Source organism: Nothoprocta perdicaria, unplaced genomic scaffold (assembly GCF_003342845.1).
Source record: "Nothoprocta perdicaria isolate Ctin4 unplaced genomic scaffold, notPer1 scaffold_73, whole genome shotgun sequence".
Classification (NCBI taxonomy): Eukaryota; Metazoa; Chordata; class Aves; order Tinamiformes; family Tinamidae; genus Nothoprocta; species Nothoprocta perdicaria.
The window spans coordinates 2,448,303-2,467,127 of NW_020456010.1; the positions used below are offsets into that span (position 1 = coordinate 2,448,303).

Here is an 18,825-nt window from a genome sequence, read left to right on the forward strand (position 1 = left end):
GAACTACAGCTCCCGGCGTGCCCCGCGCGCCCCCCCCGCCCAGGGGGCGGGGCTGCGGGCGCCGTTAACGGGCGCGGAGCGCGGGGCGGCGGAGCCGTTGGGATGGAGCGCGGGCAGGAGCGCGTGGTGGCCCTGGTGGACATGGACTGCTTCTTCATGCAGGTGGAGCAGCGCCTCGACCCGCAGCTGCGCGGCCGCCCCTGCGCCGTGGTGCAGTACAAGAAGTGGCAGGGCGGCGGGTAGGTGGCGGCGGCGGCCGCGGTGTCCCCGGGCCCGGTGTCCCCGGCGGCGGCTCCGCCGTCCCCCCTCACGCGTCGCGCTGTGTTGCAGGATCATCGCGGTGAGCTACGAGGCGCGCGCCTTCGGCGTGGCCCGCGGCATGTGGGCGGCGGAGGCGCGCGCGCTGTGCCCGGAGCTGCTGCTGGCGCGCGTGCCCGAGGCGCGCGGCAAGGCGGACCTGACGCGGTGAGCGCGCCGCGGACCGGGGCACGGGGGCACGGGGGCACCGGGGCAGCGCCCGCGCCTCACGCGCGCCGCCCGGGCAGGTACCGCGAGGCGAGCGCCGAGGTGATGGCCGTGCTGTCGCGCTTCGCCGCCATCGAGCGGGCCAGCATCGACGAGGCCTACCTGGACCTGACGGGCTGCGCGCGGGAGCGGCTGCGCGCGCTGCGGGGCYGCCCGCTGGGCGCCGCGCTGCTGCCCACCACCTTCGTGCAGGGGCTGCCGGCCGCCACCGCCGCCGCCCGCGACAAGGGTAGGGTGTCCGCGCACCGCCTCCCCGCCGGGCTCTGCAGCCTCCCCGCTGCTTCCCCGCACTCAGGGCCGCCTGGGCAGGCGGGGTTGCTTCATTGCCTCTCCTCCAAAAAATAGAGCAGTGGGGTTTTTATGTTACCTAAGGCTGAGGTTTTAAGGYGCCTGCTTCTTATCCTTGCGCTGGGGTGGAATTATGTAAGCGCGCTGCTGCTCCCTAGGGCTTGCTGCTGCTGCCGGGCCCTCTTCGCTGGCCAGCGAGGGCCCACGCGGGTGCTCTGTGTGTCCCCGCGCCAGAGGAGCTGCGGGAGCGCGGCGTGCACGAGTGGCTGGCAGCGCTGCCGTTCGCGGAGCCTGACTGCCCGGACCTGCAGCTCACCRTGGGAGCTGTGATCGTGGAGGAAATGAGGGCGGCCGTGGAAGAAGCCACCGGCTTCAGGTGCTCAGCTGGCATTTCACACAACAAGGTAGGAGCTGAACACGTCCCCCATCCCTGGCGCTTGGGAGACGGTGGCTTTGGCGGGCTCATCACTGACACAAACACCCCTTGTTACGAGGAGGAGGAGGAAGCTCAGTGCACTGAGGTGCATCAGTTTGGTTTTGCTCGCTCCGGTCAATCAGCCAGCAGCACCTGGCAGCCGCAGTGGGTGACACTCGGCCAGCTGCCGGGGCAGCCGCTGGGGCTCTCGGTGCGTGACAGCAGCTGCAGAAACAAACTGCCTTTGATGCCGCCGCCACGGAGGCTTCCTGCCTGGCGACACGCGGGGTGGCTTGCGGAGAGCACCCGATGCCTGTTTCAGCCTTGCCAAAAAAGGGCTTCTACGGACAGTTAAGTTTTAAAAGATGCAAGTTGTGGCCAAGATGATAAAAACAGCAAAATGGGTGCATCAGAAACTCGGAGAGTTGAGAGAACTTCAGACTACTCCTTCGCTCAAGGATGCAGCAGAGCCAGTATGAAGTATTACCAGCATTTATGCATACTAGGGCTAGTTTGCATTGACCCACCTGCAAACCAGGGAGGACTGTGTTACAGAGTTGAGCTGGCCTAGGAAGAGTGCTCGTGTAGAAGCTCCTGCTGGAAGGGATGCTCAGCTTGCCCTTTTATTCTGAAGGGAGCAGGGAGGAACAGCAGACTGTGCCTGCTAGGAAGGCCACTGTTTTCCCCGGCTAAGTAGATCCTGGGTAGTATGTGACAAGGCCAGGAGCTGGCAGTGGCAGAGTGTTGTGTGAGGCAGTAAGCTGCAATTCCCAGACATTACCGTGCTTCAAAGTTGGTGGGAAATGCCTGTGAGAGGCCAGGAGTTACAGTAAGGTGACCAGCAGCATCTCCCAGCCTCCACTGAGTTTCTCCACCAGCACCCTCACCTTTTTCTAAGTGGGTAAGGAGATGACGATGTGCTGCGCTACCCCTGAAGGGCAGCGTGGCTGTAGCTGTACCAGGGAGTGTGGGGCAGGCATGTCCAAGTACCAGAATCTGGCACGGGGCTGTGCAGATCGTGCTACGCTGCTTCCACAGCCAGCCAGCTTTTCTCTGTGCATGTGAGCCTTTTTATCAGAGCCTGGGGCAAGCAGGGGTGCACCCTGCATGCTGGTCTCTTGTTTCTAAAGGAAAACTCTCCTGGGGGATTTGAAAGCCTTTTTTTATAGTGAGTTATTTGGTTAGGGTAGAGCGGGGACCAAGCTACTATACTGGACTGAAGCACAGATGGGGCTGAGGGGCTGCCTGTAAGAGTTTTAGAAGAGGGAATTAGAGCTGCAAATGCAGCTGAAAGAATCAAGCAGCACTTCCTGTGCTCCTCACCAATGGTCTGAGTGGCCCAGATAAAGAAAGAAAACAAGTGCATCAACTAGGAGGCCTTTGGCTAAGTTGCAGTAAGTCRGAGAGTAGCCTGGAGTTGTTACGGACAATGAGCAGGATGAGGCAGTTCCAGCAGTAACTGTGGGAATGGCAGATTCCATTTCAACTTGCTCTACTTTAGAAAAGCGTCAGAAAAAGTAAATTATTCCACCCCATGAAGTGTTGGTGATTGATTTGGTTTGAGGCACCTTGTTCAGGAATAATGCAGGTGAACTTAGAAGAGTCTCTGGTGAAATGAGGAATAATCAGACATGTGGAAAAATGACTAGATATGAAAAGCTGAAGGAAATTGAGCTGTCTTGTCTAGAGAAGAGTGAGGAGGTATGTAAGCCTGTGAAAGAGGCTGTTAATGCAGATTATAGCTTGATATGCTGAAAAGGATTTTTTTAGTTATAAGATGGGTAATAAAGTTGTGAAAGAGGAAATGACTAGAATTACTTAATCAGCAGTATCTATTTCAAGCTGGTCTGTGTATTCTTAATTCTGTGTTAGACTACAATGGGAGGGGGGGCTGTGTAGTAAATGGTCTGGAGAGCATCCCTTCCAGGCCAGCATTTTTGTATTTTGCAGACCTCCTTCTGCAGCCCTGTGCTGCTGYGGGCCTTGCAGAGAGGAAGCTTAAATAGTCACCGCGTGAAAAAGCGAGACCGAAATGGAAGATGAAGGGAAAAAAAGGATCAGAGAGAGCAATAGGCTGAGGAGGACGGTGGGGATGCTCTGGAAGCTCTAGTGTGCTCAGCTGGTGCAAACTAAGGCAGCCAGACCTGTGGTAGACCCCGAGCGTGCGGAGCAGGAGGCAGCGGCGCTGGGAGGCAGTGGCGGCGCAGGCTGCGTGTCCTCCCACACAGCCCTTCCCAAGGCAGCTCCTCGCTGGTGGTGATGCCGCACGGGAGGTGATGCCGCGCGGGCCGGGCGCACTAGGGCCGCGCGGGTTTGTGCTCATGGGCCCTGCTGCCGCTCGTGTGTTGCAGACCCTGGCRAAGCTGGCGTGCGGCCTGAACAAGCCCAACCGCCAGACGCTGGTGCCCTGGCGATCCGTGCCGCAGCTCTTCAGCCACACGCCCGTCGGCAGCATGTGAGTGCTGCGGAGCCGCCGGCTCCCGGGAGCGCGGCCCCAGGCTCGGGCTCTGCGGCGGGGCGGAGTGTGCACTAGGAGGGGAGTCCTGCTGTGTTGCTTYATTGCTGCAGCCCTTGCTCCTGCTGGTTTTGTCACTGCCGCTTTTGGGAGCGGAGGCAGGGCATCTAGAAGGTCCAAAACTGTTCCTGGCCACCTCAACATACAATAATTTGACGTTAGTGGGTGACTGCCAGAAAAGGGTTTTCAACATTGACTCTAAAGGCTCATCAGCATTTGCAAGAAACAGAGGGGGAGTCCTGCTAGAGCAGGAATGGCTTCGTTCTGAGCATCTGCAGTGTGCACAAGAGCTGCGCCTTGGTGCAGGGGAGTTACCAGCCGTGCTGCTGCAGGGGGAACCCTGCTTCAGCCCCCCASCCCTGCGGGCTGCTCCTGCTGCTGGTGGGGAAGGGTGCAGGTGTGGGGAGGGTCCTGCCCACGTAGGAAGGGAACAGGGAGTTGGGGAGCACCTCTTGGAGACTGAGCTGAGGGAGCTGCATGAGCTCTGAGCTTGTCTTGCTTCACCTCCTGTACATCCTTCTACCCAAGGGGAAGAGCTCTTTTGTTGGGCTCTTTTGCCTTAGAGCCTTGACTGCTTCCTTGCTCGCCTGCTTTCAGCTGCTCCGGGCAGTGCTTGCAGACTTGTGACCCTGTGAATCCTCCTGTGATGCCTCATTYGTGATCCCTGTGTCCTCTGCAGCCGAAACCTGGGGGGGAAGCTGGGTGCTGCCATCATGGACATCTTCGGCGTGGAGTACATCGGGCAGCTGACTCGGATCAGTGAGGCGGAGCTGCAGACCCACTTTGGGGACAAGCCGGGGTAATGATGCACCGCTTGCGCAGCCAGGCCCCGGCAGCAGCCGGGTCTTCCTTTCGGAGGCAGCTTGTCCTGCATGGGAAGGAAGGTGGGAGGCTTCGCGGGCTCCCCGGCCCTGCTCTGCCCTGCCCCTGTCCTCCCCATCCCGTGCAGGGGGTAAATCCCAGAGCAGCTGGTGTGGCAGCCCTAGCACTGTCGCATCGGAGGAGAGAGTATCCCCTGGCACGTGCAGTGGGTGTCCCCGGGCCCCACGTTCACAGGTGGCAATTGGGGCTCTCTAGCTGCCTTCACCCCTGTTACCTCTGTGGCTTCCAGGTCCTGGCTCTACGACCTGTGCAGAGGAATTGAAGATGAGCCCGTCAAAAACCGGCACCTAGCCCAGTCCATTGGCTGCAGCAAGAACTTCCCTGGGAAGACAGCCCTGGCCACGCAGAAGGAGGTAGAGGAGGCGGGTCCGGCCTTCAGCCTGGAGGACACGGAGACGCTCRAAGCTGGGACTGGCCAGCAAAAGCTGCTGCTTTTCTGTGCCCTGAAACTGGCCTGGGGGCTGCATGGGAGGGGGTGGCTTAGACCCTGGGAGCCAGGGACATCCTCTGTAGACACAAGTGCAGTGACAAAGTGCTGCACRGAGAGGTCCAACCTTGTCCTATTCTGCATGAGCAAAATGGGCCCATGCTCTACAAAGGGGATTCGAGACTTCCCAGGCTGGTCACCAGAAAGGAGGTAAGGAGCCCAAGGAGGGAGCGGGCCAGGCTGCTCCTCCCTGTTGGCTGCAGAGGGACCTGCTCCGTGCTCTCCGTGAGAGGTGCAGGGACTAGGGCTGAGCCCTCACCGGGAGGGACTTCTCTGGGAGCGCTCCTGCTCATGGCCCTCGTGTGCCAGCAGCATCCCCAGCACAGCCTCAAGCCTGTTCCTTGTGCTGTGTGTCTTGCAGGTGCAACACTGGATCCTGCAGCTCTCCTTGGAGCTGGAGTGCAGGCTCATTAAGGACAGGAGCCAGGTAGGGAGAGGGGCACAGGGGGCTTATTTTCCTGCAGTGGCCCAGGGGGCCAGGCCTCCAGGAGCCATGCAGCACATCTGCGCTGTGCGCTGCTTGCAGGGCCRGGAGCTCTGCCTGCTCAGACGTGCAGCACCACTGTGAGCCCTGAGCAAAGTGAGCAAGAGCCCGKCAGGAAGGATGGTCTGTCCCTGAACACTGCAGCGAAGGATGCTCCTTGGCCCGTGCTTTAGGATGCCGGGATCTGGAAGCTGCTGTATGTTCGTCCTGCCACACTACCCACGTGTTGCAGCTGCAGGTGCTCTGCTGAGGCAGCCTTGCCTGTGCTGCAGGCTTGCAGAGGAAGTGAGCTGTGTTTAAACTCGCAGCTATCAGTGTGCAGGCCACAGCGAGGTCATTCTGCCAGCTTTGATGTTGCAGRGAGGCCCAGAAAAGCTGCTGAGGTGTCTCTGAAGGCGCGGTACCAATTCCCCCACTTGCTGTGTGCTGCAGCCACACGAGCCTCTGCTGTCCCCGATCTCATCCCTCGGAGATGAGCCCCGGCCGGACAGGCTGCATCCGCCGCAGCATCGGGAGGCGGCGGCTGATCCCGCAGGGYCGCGGCACTGTGTGCAGCCCCTTGGCCCTCCCTGCCCTACCCGCAAGCATCGCTCGTCACGCGGCTGCCTCCTCTCTCCGCAGAACCAGCGCGTGGCCAAGCAGCTCATGGTGGTGATCCGCGCGCAGGGAGACGTGCGGCTCTCGCGCTGCTGCGCGCTGGCCCGCTACGACGCCCACAAGATGAGCAGCGACGCCTTCGCCCTCATCCAGAGCTGCAACGCGGCTGGGGCTCACCAGGCCGCCTGGTGAGAGCGGCACGGCGCCCCGTGTCCCCGTGAGGGCTCGCTCCGTGGCTGGGGTGTGGGACAAGGCAGGGTGGGAACAGCAGAGTTGGGCCAAGGTGCCGYGATGGGAATCTGCAGGCGCAGCCGAGCACGGCGCTTGTTTGTGGAAGAGCCTGGCTCCTAGCCCCACATCTGGCTGCACTCCGCTAACTCYGGTGCCTCGCCGCAGGCGACTCTGCCTCCCAGGCCGGTGTCYGAGCTGATGCACGTTTGTCCTTTGCAGGTCTCCGCCGCTCATCTCGGTGCTTCTCTCTGCCAGCAAGTTCTCAGAGGCTCCCACGCTCCTCTCTGGGGGCATTGCCACCTTCCTGACCAGTGAGGCCCAGTCTGACGGCACRGCCACCACCAGCAAAAACACCGTGTCCTCTCGGAGCCCCAGGGTGAAGTTCTTCAGGAGCCCAAGCAAGGAGGCCAGGCCGCCTCACGCTATCGAGACCTTCTTCCAGAGGGCAGCCGAGCGGCAGCGCGCGCAGCCGCCCGCGCCCGGCTCCCCGGAGCGCCAGGCGGCAAGTGGCGCTGGACCCGCCGTTGCGCAGGGCGACCTGGCGGCCCCCGGGAGCTGCAGCCCTGGGCAGGGGAGCTCTGCCTCTCCCCGCAAGAGGCTGCTCTGGGAAGAACCACGGCCGGATGGTACACAAGTGCCCTCCACGCCGCTGGGCTCCAGCAGCCCCCCGAAACCAGCACAAGCTGCAGAGGGCAATGAGCAGAACTTGCCCCCGTCTCCTGAGCTCACGCACTTCCCTCCCGCCTCGCCCGGGGACTGGCAGCAGTGTGAGAAGTGTGGCCAGCGCGTGCTGGCCTGGGAGCTCCCCGAGCACCTGGACTACCACTTTGCTGTGGAGCTGCAGCGCTCTCTCCTGGAGCCCAGCTCCCCGCCGGCCCTGGGCGCAGCTCCCAGCCCCAAGGCTGCAGCTCCCAGCTCTCCGGCCAGGAGCAAGCCCAAGCCTCAAGCTGCCACCAGTGCCAAGCGGCCCAGGGAAGGGGCGACACGAACTCTGGACTTTTTCTTTAAACGGTTATCTCCTTAACTCCCAGCCACCCTGGGAATTTTAGATGATCAATGTTTTTTAAATACAGCTGAAAAGTTTTTATACAGAYAGGTTTTAATGCATCAAGTCTAATAAATTATCTCTAGCCCACCTCTGGGCTGAACTGGAAGTTGTGACTAGTGTGTGCTGGTGGATGTATCTGCCCCTGCACCTGCCTGGGCAGAGGCTGGTGGCTTCTAGCTCCCCGTGTGGTGCTTTCACCTACCCCTCCTGCTGGCAGGGGTGCCCAGAGCTGCCTCATGCTGCTGGTAAATGTTGCTCCAKCTCTTTCCTGGGGAAGCAGTAGCATCTCCCCCCCCCCGTAAAAGTGGGAAAACTGAAGTACGGAGACAGCAGCTTATCCTGGGAAGGCTCTGGCCAAGTCTAGTCCCAAACCCCTATCCATGTGAGCATGCTGAAGACTTCACTTAGGATAGTTCTCGTGGGGTGGTGCCCTCGCTGTGTGTTTTGCACCTGGGAGCTTACCCCATGGTGGCTGCTGCCCTCCTGGGCTAGGGSCAGCCTGCCTTTTCTCCCATAACCCAGAAGGGTTTCCCTGATAGACTCTGGCAAGGCCCTAGGGGTAGCGGTCTGGCCTGTGATGCCCGCTCCGGTCCTGCCATGCCCAGGTATGATGTTCCTTTCAGAGACCTAAGCTTGGAGGAGGCTGGAGCTGCACTGCTGGAGGGCTTGTTGAGGTTGCAGGGCAAAGACTGATAGTTGCTCTTGAGACAGGAGCTGCTTCGTGCTAGAGTCCTGCTGGAGGGGGTGGGAAATGTGAAGAGGCAGCAGAGGGAGGTTTGGGGAAGCACCYAGAGGGCTCATCTACCCTCTTTCTCCCCCCTTACAGACTCCAGGGCTGTTACAGGCAACCTGATTACAGGGTTCTGTTTTGATCCTGCTCTGCGAAACATGTTCAGCTCCCATGAGAGGGGCAGCCTCAGCTCCCCGCAGCCACACAGCCCCACAGCCACCAGCGCCAACCCTGGCAGGGGAACAAGGGGACACCGGACAAGTGACTCCTTCCAGCACAAGGGAGGCTTTTGCCCTCTACATCCCAGCAGGGCTCGGCTCCAGGCTGTGCCGTGGGCTGCCTGGAACCCTTGGGCCTGTTCCAAAGGCAAAATCRCTGCTGCCAATAATCCAAAGGCAGCTGAGGGCACAGAAGGGAGCTGGCCACGTCAAAGYGGCGCTGGGTGGGTGTGGAAACGCGTCGCACAGCCTTGCGTCAGCTGCAGCTTCCCCTCCCTGGGAGGGGAAGGAGCGAGCGCCCCGGCCGCCCTTCTGCGGGCGGCAGATAGAGCAGGCACCGCTGCCGCGGAGCCGCTGGCCCCTGGATGGAGCCTCCTCCCGCACGGAGCAGCAGGGGCCGCTGGCCCCTGGATGGAGCCTCCTCCCGCACGGAGCAGCAGGGGCCGCTGGCCCCTGGATGGATCCTACTGCCCGCGGAGCCGCAGGGGCTGCTGGCCCCTGGATGGAGCCTCCTCCCGCACGGAGCCGCAGGGGCTGCTGGCCCCTGGATGGAGCCTCCTCCCGCACGGAGCCGCAGGGGCCGCTGGCCCCTGGATGGAGCCTCCTCCCGCGCGGAGCAGCAGGGGCCGCTGGCCCCTGGATGGATCCTACTGCCCGCGGAGCCGCTGCCCGTGCCGGGACGCGGCCGCTGCGCTGACACCGCAGCTGCTGCTGCCAAGCTGCGCTGGACGCACGTGAGCAGCGGTGACCGCCGGCGGGAGGAACGCGGGAGTCCCTCCCATCAATGCCAGGCCTCACGTTCCAGCAGGACGAGGCTCCCGGCGTGGCCATGCAGGGAAAGGCGGCCTGGTGGGCAGGGCTCCCTTAAGCCATGACAGGGGCTGTGTCATCCCCTGTGCGTCCGGCAGGACCGGCCTCAGTGGGTGGCACTGCCCCACACCACAACAAGCCTAGGGCAGCACGGCCCTTCCGTGACACAGGTCACCTCCACGGGGAAGCTTCTCTGTCTCTGCTTGCAACGAGGGGAATAACCTGTTTTCACAGAGAGGAAGCACTCGCCTACCGATAAGCTCAAAGCTATTTTAAAAACAAACCCAGGCTAGATTTGGGCCCAGGGGAGCAGCCCTCACAGAGGCTCTGGGCCAGGGCCGTGGGTGCCTGGGAGGAGGCAGGAGCCGGGTCCCCCTGCCCGTGCGGGTGCTGCAGGGCCGCAGCGCTGGGACAGGCCCCCTGCCTGCTGCAGCCGGCACCTCCCGCTCCTACAGACACAGGGAGGACTGCAGCGCCGGCTCYGCCACCGCGGCCCAGCCCGAGGGCAGCAGGGCCAGAGCCCCGCTCCGCGCGCGCTCACTGTTCCACCTGGCTCGATAAAACGTCTTTATTCTGTACATTTATATAGAGAAGCCYGGGGCTGGGGCAGCCCCAGCATCAGAAAAGCTGAAGACAACAGAGGAGCGATGGTGAATGAAGCGCGTGGCACCAGGAACGGCCGCGCCACAGCCTGCAGGGTGGCGGCCCCCCACATGTGCACGGGTGCTGGGGACGTCGGGGGGCTGCAGGCAGCTCCACGYGCCCCCGCAGCCAGGGCTGCTCTCAGGGAGCACTAGCACCGAAGGGAGGAGCCTGCTGGCAGCYGGGGCCCTGCGGGCCGCAGCGCAGGCGCTGTCAGAGCCGGAGCGCTGCCMGGGCAAAGGAGCCCCCTTGAGCACKGCCCCGAGCCGGGGCGGCTGGGCTGCCGGGAGGAGACGGGATGGGAGCTGGGTCTGCGCTCCTGGGGGCAGGCAGCGCCTGTCCTCCCCTCCTGCCGAGCTGCCCCGCAGCCCCTCACGGGCAGGACGGCCTTTTGTCAGCCCCGTGTCCCCGCCGCCCATCACCAACCCCACAGCGCTCTGCGGGGGCAGCCCCGCCGGGCGGCAGGGACGGGCCAAGGCGCCGGGCCCCAGCACAGGGCAAGCTGCTCGCGGGCAGGCGAGCGCTTTGGGGCCCCTCTCGCTCCTGGCCAGCACTGAAGTCAAGAGTCCCAGTGCGGCTGCACCCCCAGCTGCAGCAACTGTCACGCAGCGGGACTCGCAGGGCGACAAGGGGGACAGAAGTGCTCCGCTCCCTGTGCACAGAGTCCGTGCTGGCCGCGCCAGCTTCCCTCCACACGGACCCCCATGTCCAGGGAAAGCAAACAGGTCTTCCTTTAGGAGAGCGACAACTAAACCCACACCACTGGCAAACCACATCTCTACAACCAACTCACCTGTTTCTTCTGTTAATAACCCAGCCTGCCCTGCTCAGACATTAAGGCGAGTGTCTGAGGAGGAAGCAGGGCTGGGCCACGGAGTCCGCTGCGAAATGCTGCCACCCACTCGAAGGTGAAATCAGCGGCTGAACCTTGGTGGCAACGATGAGCACGCGGTGGCGTTGACCCAGGGCTCCACAGGGCTCCACAGGGCTGCCTGGTGCTTCGGCCGGCCGGCTGCACGGAGCGGAGCTAAGTGCAACGCTGCCTTCACACCCCGTGCGAGGAGGCCGCGGCGCCCGGAGCGGCCCCGKCCTCCCGGGAGGCCCAGGCGGGAGCGCGCCCGTGTGCGGGGCCGACAGCCAGACACCCGGATTACAGCAATGCAAAACCAACACACAGATGGACACTGCAGATTAAAGCCAACCAAGAATAAAATGGGTAAAAAAGTGTCCTGAATGCATCTGAAAGGTCCAGCCAAGCTCCCGCTGTGGGAAGCAGGGCCTCTTCCATCCCTCCCCACAGGGATGTGCTGCAGGACTGCTCTGGATCGAGCTGGAACAGAGCCAGATCTTCTATCACAGATGGAAAATAAATCCCTTCACGGCCAGTCTTCAAGGACTCTGCTCCTCCCAACCACTAATTTTAAAACAGTAAACACAGCCAGAACTTGCCTGCCTGGGTCTGCGGGTGCCTCTCATCTCTTCCGGAGGGCAGGGCAACCAAAGCACAAGGCAACGTGGAGAACATGCTTAACTTGCCTCTCGTAGGGCACCGAACGCAAGGAACTCTCCAAGACTCCACCTCGCAGCACAGAGGAGGGACGCCCACACTGCAGCTGGATGGCAGCAGCTCCAGGCACCGCTCGGAGGGCCAGGGGAGCTTCCAGCCTCCTCCCCGCTTGTTGGCRAGTGATCTCTCCGACCCAGTCGTAGTCAGAAGCTCCGTTGCCCAGGCCCCAGGGCCTCCTCCAGGCCGTTTTCTTTGGTGGTGATGGCCTGGAGGTCAGTGACATGCCCGATGCCTTTGGTGACTCCTTCACGGAAGAGCAGCTTGGCTCCGATCTTCAAGTATTCGGGATGCTTGATGAATCTGAAGCGGACGACTGCCTTCTCGCCCGTCCGCAGCTTGTCCTAAGGAGACAAAGCGGATGCCTGGGCCCACCTACCACGCCTCTGCTGAAGCAGATTTGGGGGTGGATGCTAAATAGATGAGGCCATTAGTTGTCTCTCTCAGGCTTGCAGAGTTTGAGCTCTTCCCATCACTGTCTGCATGGTGCGAGACAGGAAGACAAAGCGCTGGAGAACAGAGTTTGCCTCCCTTCCCAGCCCTGCTGGGATCCAGCAGGCTTATTTTGTGATCCAGCTGCTTATTTTGTGATATGGAAATTCTTTAACATTGTGGGAGGCAAATCAACTACACAAGCAGGATAAAGGGACCAGCGTGTTCTCTGACAGGACACAGATGTCCAAGCTACCACACAACTGGACTTGATAGCCCCATGGCTTTTCTAGTGCACCCAATGGAATCCCAACAAGCCCCACAGGGCAGTCCACATTCCCCCTTTGCTCCCAGACCTACCTTTCCGTGGATCTTCTCCACAATAGCAGTCTGCCGCACGTTGCCTACGTGCACCGTCACCTGAAACCCCTTCCGGAAAGTCGTGGCATGGAAGAGCAGCACGATCTCGGCCTCGAACACTGAGCAGATGGTGGGGTTCATTTCTGGGCTCACCATCACCATGCCCTGCACAACAGCCCAAAGCTCAGACCACTCGGGGCCGGCCCCTTTGCCAGCCCCATACCGAACACAGACACACTTCCACTTTAGGCCTTGGCCTTACTTCCCTTCCTCAGCCCTGCACTCCTCCCACCTCCCAGCCTGGTCATTTCCTCCCTTTCCAGCAACTTTTCTGCACACCCCTCTACTTCCCTCCCCCGCCACCAGGGCAGGTTCTCCTGGGAAGCTTCCATGCCCGCTCCCCGAGCGCCCTGGCAGCTGATCTTCCTGCCTGTGGGGCAGCGGGGAGCCTGGCAGCAGCCGGACTCACCTTGCGCAGCAGGGAGCGGTCGAAGGGCCCCAGGGCCAGCGTGGCCGCCTGCCCTGCCCGCAGCACCCGGCAGGCCGAGCGGTTGCGCTGGATGCTGCASACCTTCAGCCGCAGGAACTTCCCGTCGTCAGTGGGACCCACCACCAGGTTCTCCCCTTCTCGGCAGATCCCGCTGCCAGGACACAAAAGCAGGAYGGATCAGCAGGGAGCAAGGAAGAAGCTGCACCCTGCACGGTTAGCTTGCACTGACTGCTCCGGGCCAAGGATACGAGTGTCTCTGGCCTCCTACCCRGGCACGTGATGAGCGAACAGGGATACAAAGCTGGCAGGAATAGGGAATTCCTACAGCAGCAGTGAAAACCACACTATGACTCCTTAGGAAACCAAGCGTTTTTTCCTCCTTCTCCTTGGACGGGTGCCATTCTGGCTCCAGTGCTCTGACATACTGCACCCTTTCTCCTGGGCGGACTGCAGCTGGCACCCACTCTGCACGGACACCCGGAGAACCAAACAGCTCTGACCGTTCCTGGGACACTGAAGGACAGCAGCCTTCCTATGGCAGCGGCATGCGACAGCTTCTGCTGGGATGAGCGGATTTGCTTTGCACATTGACTTCTCCCCCTGCTTGAGGGAGGASGGGAGCAGCACCTCGGGATGCTGGCTGGCCTCTGCTGACACTGGCTCCTGCCAAGCCCTGCTCCAGCACGCTACAGGTCACCCTGCTAATCCAGCAGCTTCAGAGCAGGGGCCTCACCTGCCACCACGTGCGCAGAGCACCTCCCTGCACCCTGCAGGGCTTCACCCTCAATCAGCTCTGTTAGCAGGCAAGAGCCAGGACTGATTTTTCTGCTTCCATCTGATACAGATGGTGAGGACTGGACAGCTTCCATTCTGCTGCTCTCAGAGCGGTGRGTGACTCCAGCCTTGCTGAACTCCTGCAACCACCCACATCATCTGCCTGTCTCGCATCACTTACCTCGAGAGAGTTCCTCCCACAACAGTCCCCACCTCTGGCACAGTATAGATTTCATCAACCTGCAGGAAAGCAACCAGAATAAGGTGCTCAGAGAGCACTCCAGAAGAATAAGCTGTTCCTGCCATGGGYGGACACGCTGTTCCTGCCATGGGCAGAGGGGAGCTCTCTGATGGGCATCAGAGAGCATCTCAGAGCTTTCACCAGCTCCCACTATCTTCCCATTAGAAGAGCCCCAGCTTGAGAAGCCAGGGAAAAAGTCTTTTCTGTGAGATGGGCACCCCTGGCTACAACAGGGCTGAGGCTAACAGGCTTTTACAAGGAGCAAGCCCACCCCTTAACATTTACCCATAGTCCAGGAGTTCACCACATGCTCCCCCATGGTGTCCTCAGCTGGCTGTCACACATCACAGCAATGGGCACAGAAGCAGATGGAGAGCTGCCTTTACATACCTGAAACTCTGTGAGCTGCTGCATTAGCTCCTCCTGCTCTTTACTGTTGGTCAGTGGAGGAAGGATGTTGAGGAAGACTTTCAARAGATCTAGGTTCTCCCCAGAAACGCTGGACAGTGTGAAGATTGGGGTGATGCTGCCAAACACACACAGACAGGCATGAGTGGAAGGCCAGAGTGCAGGTGCAGAACGTGACTGCAATTCTCAATCTACAGAGCCCAACGGGAAGACAGGGACCACAGTAAGAAACTGGACCACTATGGAARGGTGTGTGGACTACGTGTAACTGCAGAGACCCTGCCTCAATGTTTGGCTGAGACACCCATCGCCTGTCAGCCCACACTTCTGTCCTGGAGATGTGACCCAACACAGCCTCCAGCACCTTCTGCTCCGAGAGCCCCAGGAAAGCCTAGCAGGGAAAGACATCCCCTCCGGGAATATAAAAGCAGGAWATCTTGCAGATAAGGAGCCAATATGTTCAAGATGTCACCTGCTTCCCCAGGGAAGATTTTCCCAGCTCCACACTGAATTACCCGTTCCTAGCAGACAGAAAGAAGGGTCCCTTACTTGGGAGACTGTGCAAACTGCTGTGCTGCTGTGACAGCATCGTCATCGGAATTGACAAGCAGGGGCAGCTTGTTGCAGCCTGGCTGCTTCAGGATCCGCTCCAGCTGTTTCACTGTCCGTTCCACAGTGGCTTTTGAACACAAGTCGACTTTGCTGATGACAATGAAGAAGGGGACCTTGAGGGCCATCGCCAAGCCCAAGTGCTCTCGCGTTGTGCCTGCTGCAAGGGAGAAAAATGAGAGGTGTAGCACTCACCAAGCATTCATCTGCTCAGATCATCAGGCAATGGAAAAGGAACGTTATTCTTTTAATCAAAATAAACATTCACCTAAAAAATACCAAGCTGAATGAGACTTCTTAAGCCTGATCTCTTTGCTTCAGAAAGATGCAGTAGTTTACCTCTACGGACCAGAGTTTTCCAAAAGACGGCCATGAAAAAATTTGGGAGAACTCCAGCTGCCTTTTTACAAGGTTCAGGCTACCCTTATGAATATGTCAAAGAGAATTTTTTCCAACAAATGCACCCTCAAATGCCAGACAAAGCTTCTCTCTCCTGAGCATCATTACCAGTAACCTGGGATCTAGATGACACAGGATTCCACTCTCTTCCCTCCCAGACATTTTTAAGCATTGGTCTACAAGAAAACATTTTTCTCTTCTCTTCTCTTCTCTTCTCTTCTCTTCTCTTCTCTTCTCTTCTCTTCTCTTCTCTTCTCTTCTCTTCTCTTCTCTTCTCTTCTCTTCTCTCTTCCTTTTTCTTTTTCTTTTCTTTCAAGAATCCCCAGCTAACCAGGATCTGCCCAGCCACCCTCTGTTCCTCTCACGCCACTGTCAGCCTGTCTGTGTGTTCCTCAGTGCAGGCAGCCCAGTACTCACCAATGCCAGTGTTGGCGCTAACCACCAACATAGCAAAGTCTGGGCAGTAGCTGGTGAGGCCAAAGATGGTTGTTTTCAGGTACTTGTGGTGGCCAGCCAGATCAATGAACGTGATCATCTTGGAGGAGCTCTCACAGATCTCTTCTGCTGTCCGGGAGTCACTGTAATTCACCACCTGAGGAACAAGAGCACTCAGTTAGAAGGAGCACCACCAGGCAAGCAAAGAAAGAGCCTGGCCTTATCAGACTACACCCACCTCTGAAGTTATTGAATACAGATCATTCCCCATGGATGTACGGAAACAAACGTAGCTTCTTGCAAACGGACAAGCAGCCCTCGGGACACAGAGCTGGGCCACCTCTCTTCCATCACATTTCCCTCACTGTTGTTAATAGGGACAAGATGTATTCCCCCTCGTCACCCTCTCCCAGCCCCAGTGCAGCAGGCCTCCCTCACCTCCCCTTTGCTGTTGAAGCCAAGGATCTCAAAGCTGATGCTCGACGTTCTTCCCGACTGGATTTCGTGGAGATGCCGGAAGAGGTTGAGGCGCGCTCTTCCCCTCCCGTTGTCCAGCTCTCCTTGTGTCAGGACACCCAGAAGAGTTGACTTCCCCGAGTCCACATTCCCCAGCACAGCCACTCGCAGGTCTAAGAACTAGGGAAGAAGGATGAAAGGAATCATGAAATGCAGCCACTGCAGCGCTGCTTGTCACACCGATGGGCCCCCAGAGCCTTTCCCTCCGTGATGGGCACTGTACAGCATAACCCTGTTCATCAGATTCTGCTCCTTCTTTCAGCAAGTTACAGCCCAGAAGCTGCAAAACAAGGTCATTTCTTGCAGCAGGAATTGCAAATCCTTCCCTGCTTCCACACTTAGCTGCATCACAACCAGTGCTTCAGAAGTGAGATAATTTCTCACCTCTAGTGCAGGCAACCTCCCCTACTGGAATCTGCTGCAACCGCAATCCCGGAGATGAAAAGCGTTGTTCTCAAGCCTCCCTTTGGCAGCTCTTTAGAGAACCTGCAATGGGTCAATCTAGGGCAAAGCRCCTCTAGGGTTTGGATTCTCATCCYGAAAGGAAACTGCTTGAATGAAGCCTCAAGCCTAGAMGTCCCCAAAGGGAGAGGGTGGCCAAGCCACAGGCTCCTACCTGCTGGTTGTCAGGCACCTTTCGGACAAGGACTTCTGTGATCTTCCTTGGAACGTCGCTGTCGTAATCAACCTCCCTCTCTCGGAGCACCGTGATGTCTGCCCCAACCCTGCCGGGGGCCCAAAGGAAAGAGTGAGAGCCACGTTTGTGCTGAGCTGCCCCAGCACCTCTAGAATCAGACCTGTGAACGCGAAGGGCCCACACCCCGGYAGGAGCCAGGCTGAAGCCTGGAGCTCCCAGCCAAGCTGCCCTGCTATTCCCGGAGCCTCGTGCTACGGGAACTCCAGGCACGCAGAGGCAGCCACCCCCCAGCCCCGTTTTGGGGCCGAGCCGCGCGGGCCGGYGCTGCAGGCGGCAGGGCCACGCACTTCTCGGCCATGCGGCGCAGCGTCTTGAGCGAGGCGCGCATCTCCTCCTCCGAGAGCCCCACGAGCAGCCCGTTGTCCTCCACGCCGATCTGGTAGACGGCCTCCCCTCGGCCCTCCTGCAGGCGCCACTTCATCTGCGTGACCAGGTGCTCGAAGCGGTACTGCGAGGGATTCACCAGCTTGAGCTGTTCAACGGAGCAGGCGGTCAGAGTTGCAGCGTGGCCGCCCAAGGCAGCGCCTCCCCAACCCAGCACCACGTCTCCAGCCTGGCCCACCTCTGGGAAACACCCCACAACACGAGGCTCCTGCCTCCTCACTTTTCTCRGTGGTGGCCAGTGACAGGACAAGGGGTAATGGGTGCAAGCTGAAACACAGGWGGTTCCATCTCYAGGTGAGGAGGAACTTCCTTACTGTGAGGGTGACAGAGCCCTGGCACAGGCTGCCCAGGGAGGYTGTGGAGTCTCCTTCTCTGGAGGCCTTCAAAACCCGCCTGGATGCCGCCCTGTGCCCCGTGCTCTGGGTGTCCCTGCTGGAGCAGGAAGGTTGGACTAGATGATCTCTAGAGGTCCCTTCCAACCTTTAAGATTCTGTGATTCTCACCCTGCCTGCTGTGGGGGCAAGGAAAGCACCACCTATCTGTGATGCGGGGACCAAGTAACTGAGAAGGGCAGGGGAGCCGCAAGCAAGCGGCTAAGGAATACCAGGTATCTCCATCCAAGCAGGAAGGTCTCAGGAAAAGCACRGTGGATCTCCTCTCCTACATCAGATTCTTAAAACCAGTGCTGATAGCCAACCATTCCAGCTGAGCACACTAGGCAYTGCTGCACAGAGACCCAGAGGTGGACTGGGTCCAGCCCCCTAGCCCAGCGTTTGTTTTTCTGCCCCTTTCCTGAACACGTTCCCCACACGCTGTCTTTGTTGAAGTTCCTTGCTGCAAAATAATCCTCCGGGAGGAAGAGGTCCCCTGCGCAGTGCACAACGGGCTCACCTTGTACTCGATGTTCCCGTCTTCTGCCTGGCCAGGGAAGGAAATAAAATACACAGGTTAGATGCCGTGCCAGCAARGACTTCTATAGGCACCAGCCACTGTGGCCTTCTATAGGCACCGTAGCTACTACSACCATTTTCAGAGAGGGGAAATTGCAGAAACCTACTGTGTTAGTCACAGCCTCGCCTGCCCTTCATTCATGAATTCCTGCACKGCACTGGAATTTACTCGGGGTTTGTTTCTCCTGGTTGCATCACACAGGTTGAAAACCACAAACTAAAATTAGAGTCAYGCAGCAGGGAATGACACGTTTTGTTGTTGCTGCTGCTTTTGTTTATTTTTTCTCTCTGTACTGACAGCAAAGGATGGGGCCAGCCTGAAAGTCACAGTGACTTCCAGTTAAAAAAGAAAAGAACAAAAAAAGAAAAAAAAAAGGGAAAAGCAAGCACACGGGCCAACAGCTGATCAGAAAAGTCCACACATCCCACTCCATCCCACGCTGCCACCACACTGTCCAGCACCCTCCGTCCACCCAGCGCGCACGGCACCAGCTGACCGGCGGCAAGAACCGCGGCCCCGTCTCCCACACCTGCCATGCCGCTCATCCGACGGCGCTGGCGGAGCGGAGCCCCCGGGACGGGCTGCGGGCAGCGCCCGGGGGGCTCCCCGGCACCGGCACCGGCACCGCGCCCGCTCCCCGCCTCGGCGGGCGGCGCCTCCCGGGCCCCGGCCCGAGCGGGCCCCGACAGCTCC

General features: G+C 59.6%; 2 protein-coding genes across 2 annotated transcripts; one reads left to right on the forward strand and one right to left on the reverse strand.

The window, feature by feature from the left end:
• Positions 1-102: 102 nt before the first annotated feature.
• Positions 103-7,517, forward strand: POLH (DNA polymerase eta). The gene is made up of 10 exons (XM_026051235.1): positions 103-239; positions 331-465; positions 546-754; positions 1,048-1,217; positions 3,580-3,683; positions 4,423-4,542; positions 4,855-4,978; positions 5,474-5,539; positions 6,218-6,381; positions 6,644-7,517. The coding sequence occupies exons 1-10, from the start codon at positions 103-105 to the stop codon at positions 7,446-7,448; spliced, it is 2,034 nt and encodes a 677-aa protein (XP_025907020.1). The 3' UTR covers positions 7,449-7,517.
• Positions 7,518-10,436: 2,919 nt separating this feature from the next.
• On the reverse strand, positions 10,437-17,233 carry GTPBP2 (GTP binding protein 2). Its single transcript, XM_026051228.1, has 10 exons — positions 17,085-17,233; positions 16,717-16,825; positions 16,023-16,220; positions 15,567-15,741; positions 14,691-14,910; positions 14,124-14,259; positions 13,674-13,732; positions 12,698-12,869; positions 12,229-12,393; positions 10,437-11,780 (listed from the first exon to the last, which is right to left on the reverse strand). The coding sequence occupies exons 1-10, from the start codon at positions 17,216-17,218 to the stop codon at positions 11,583-11,585; spliced, it is 1,566 nt and encodes a 521-aa protein (XP_025907013.1). The 5' UTR covers positions 17,219-17,233; the 3' UTR covers positions 10,437-11,582.
• Positions 17,234-18,825: the final 1,592 nt, after the last annotated feature.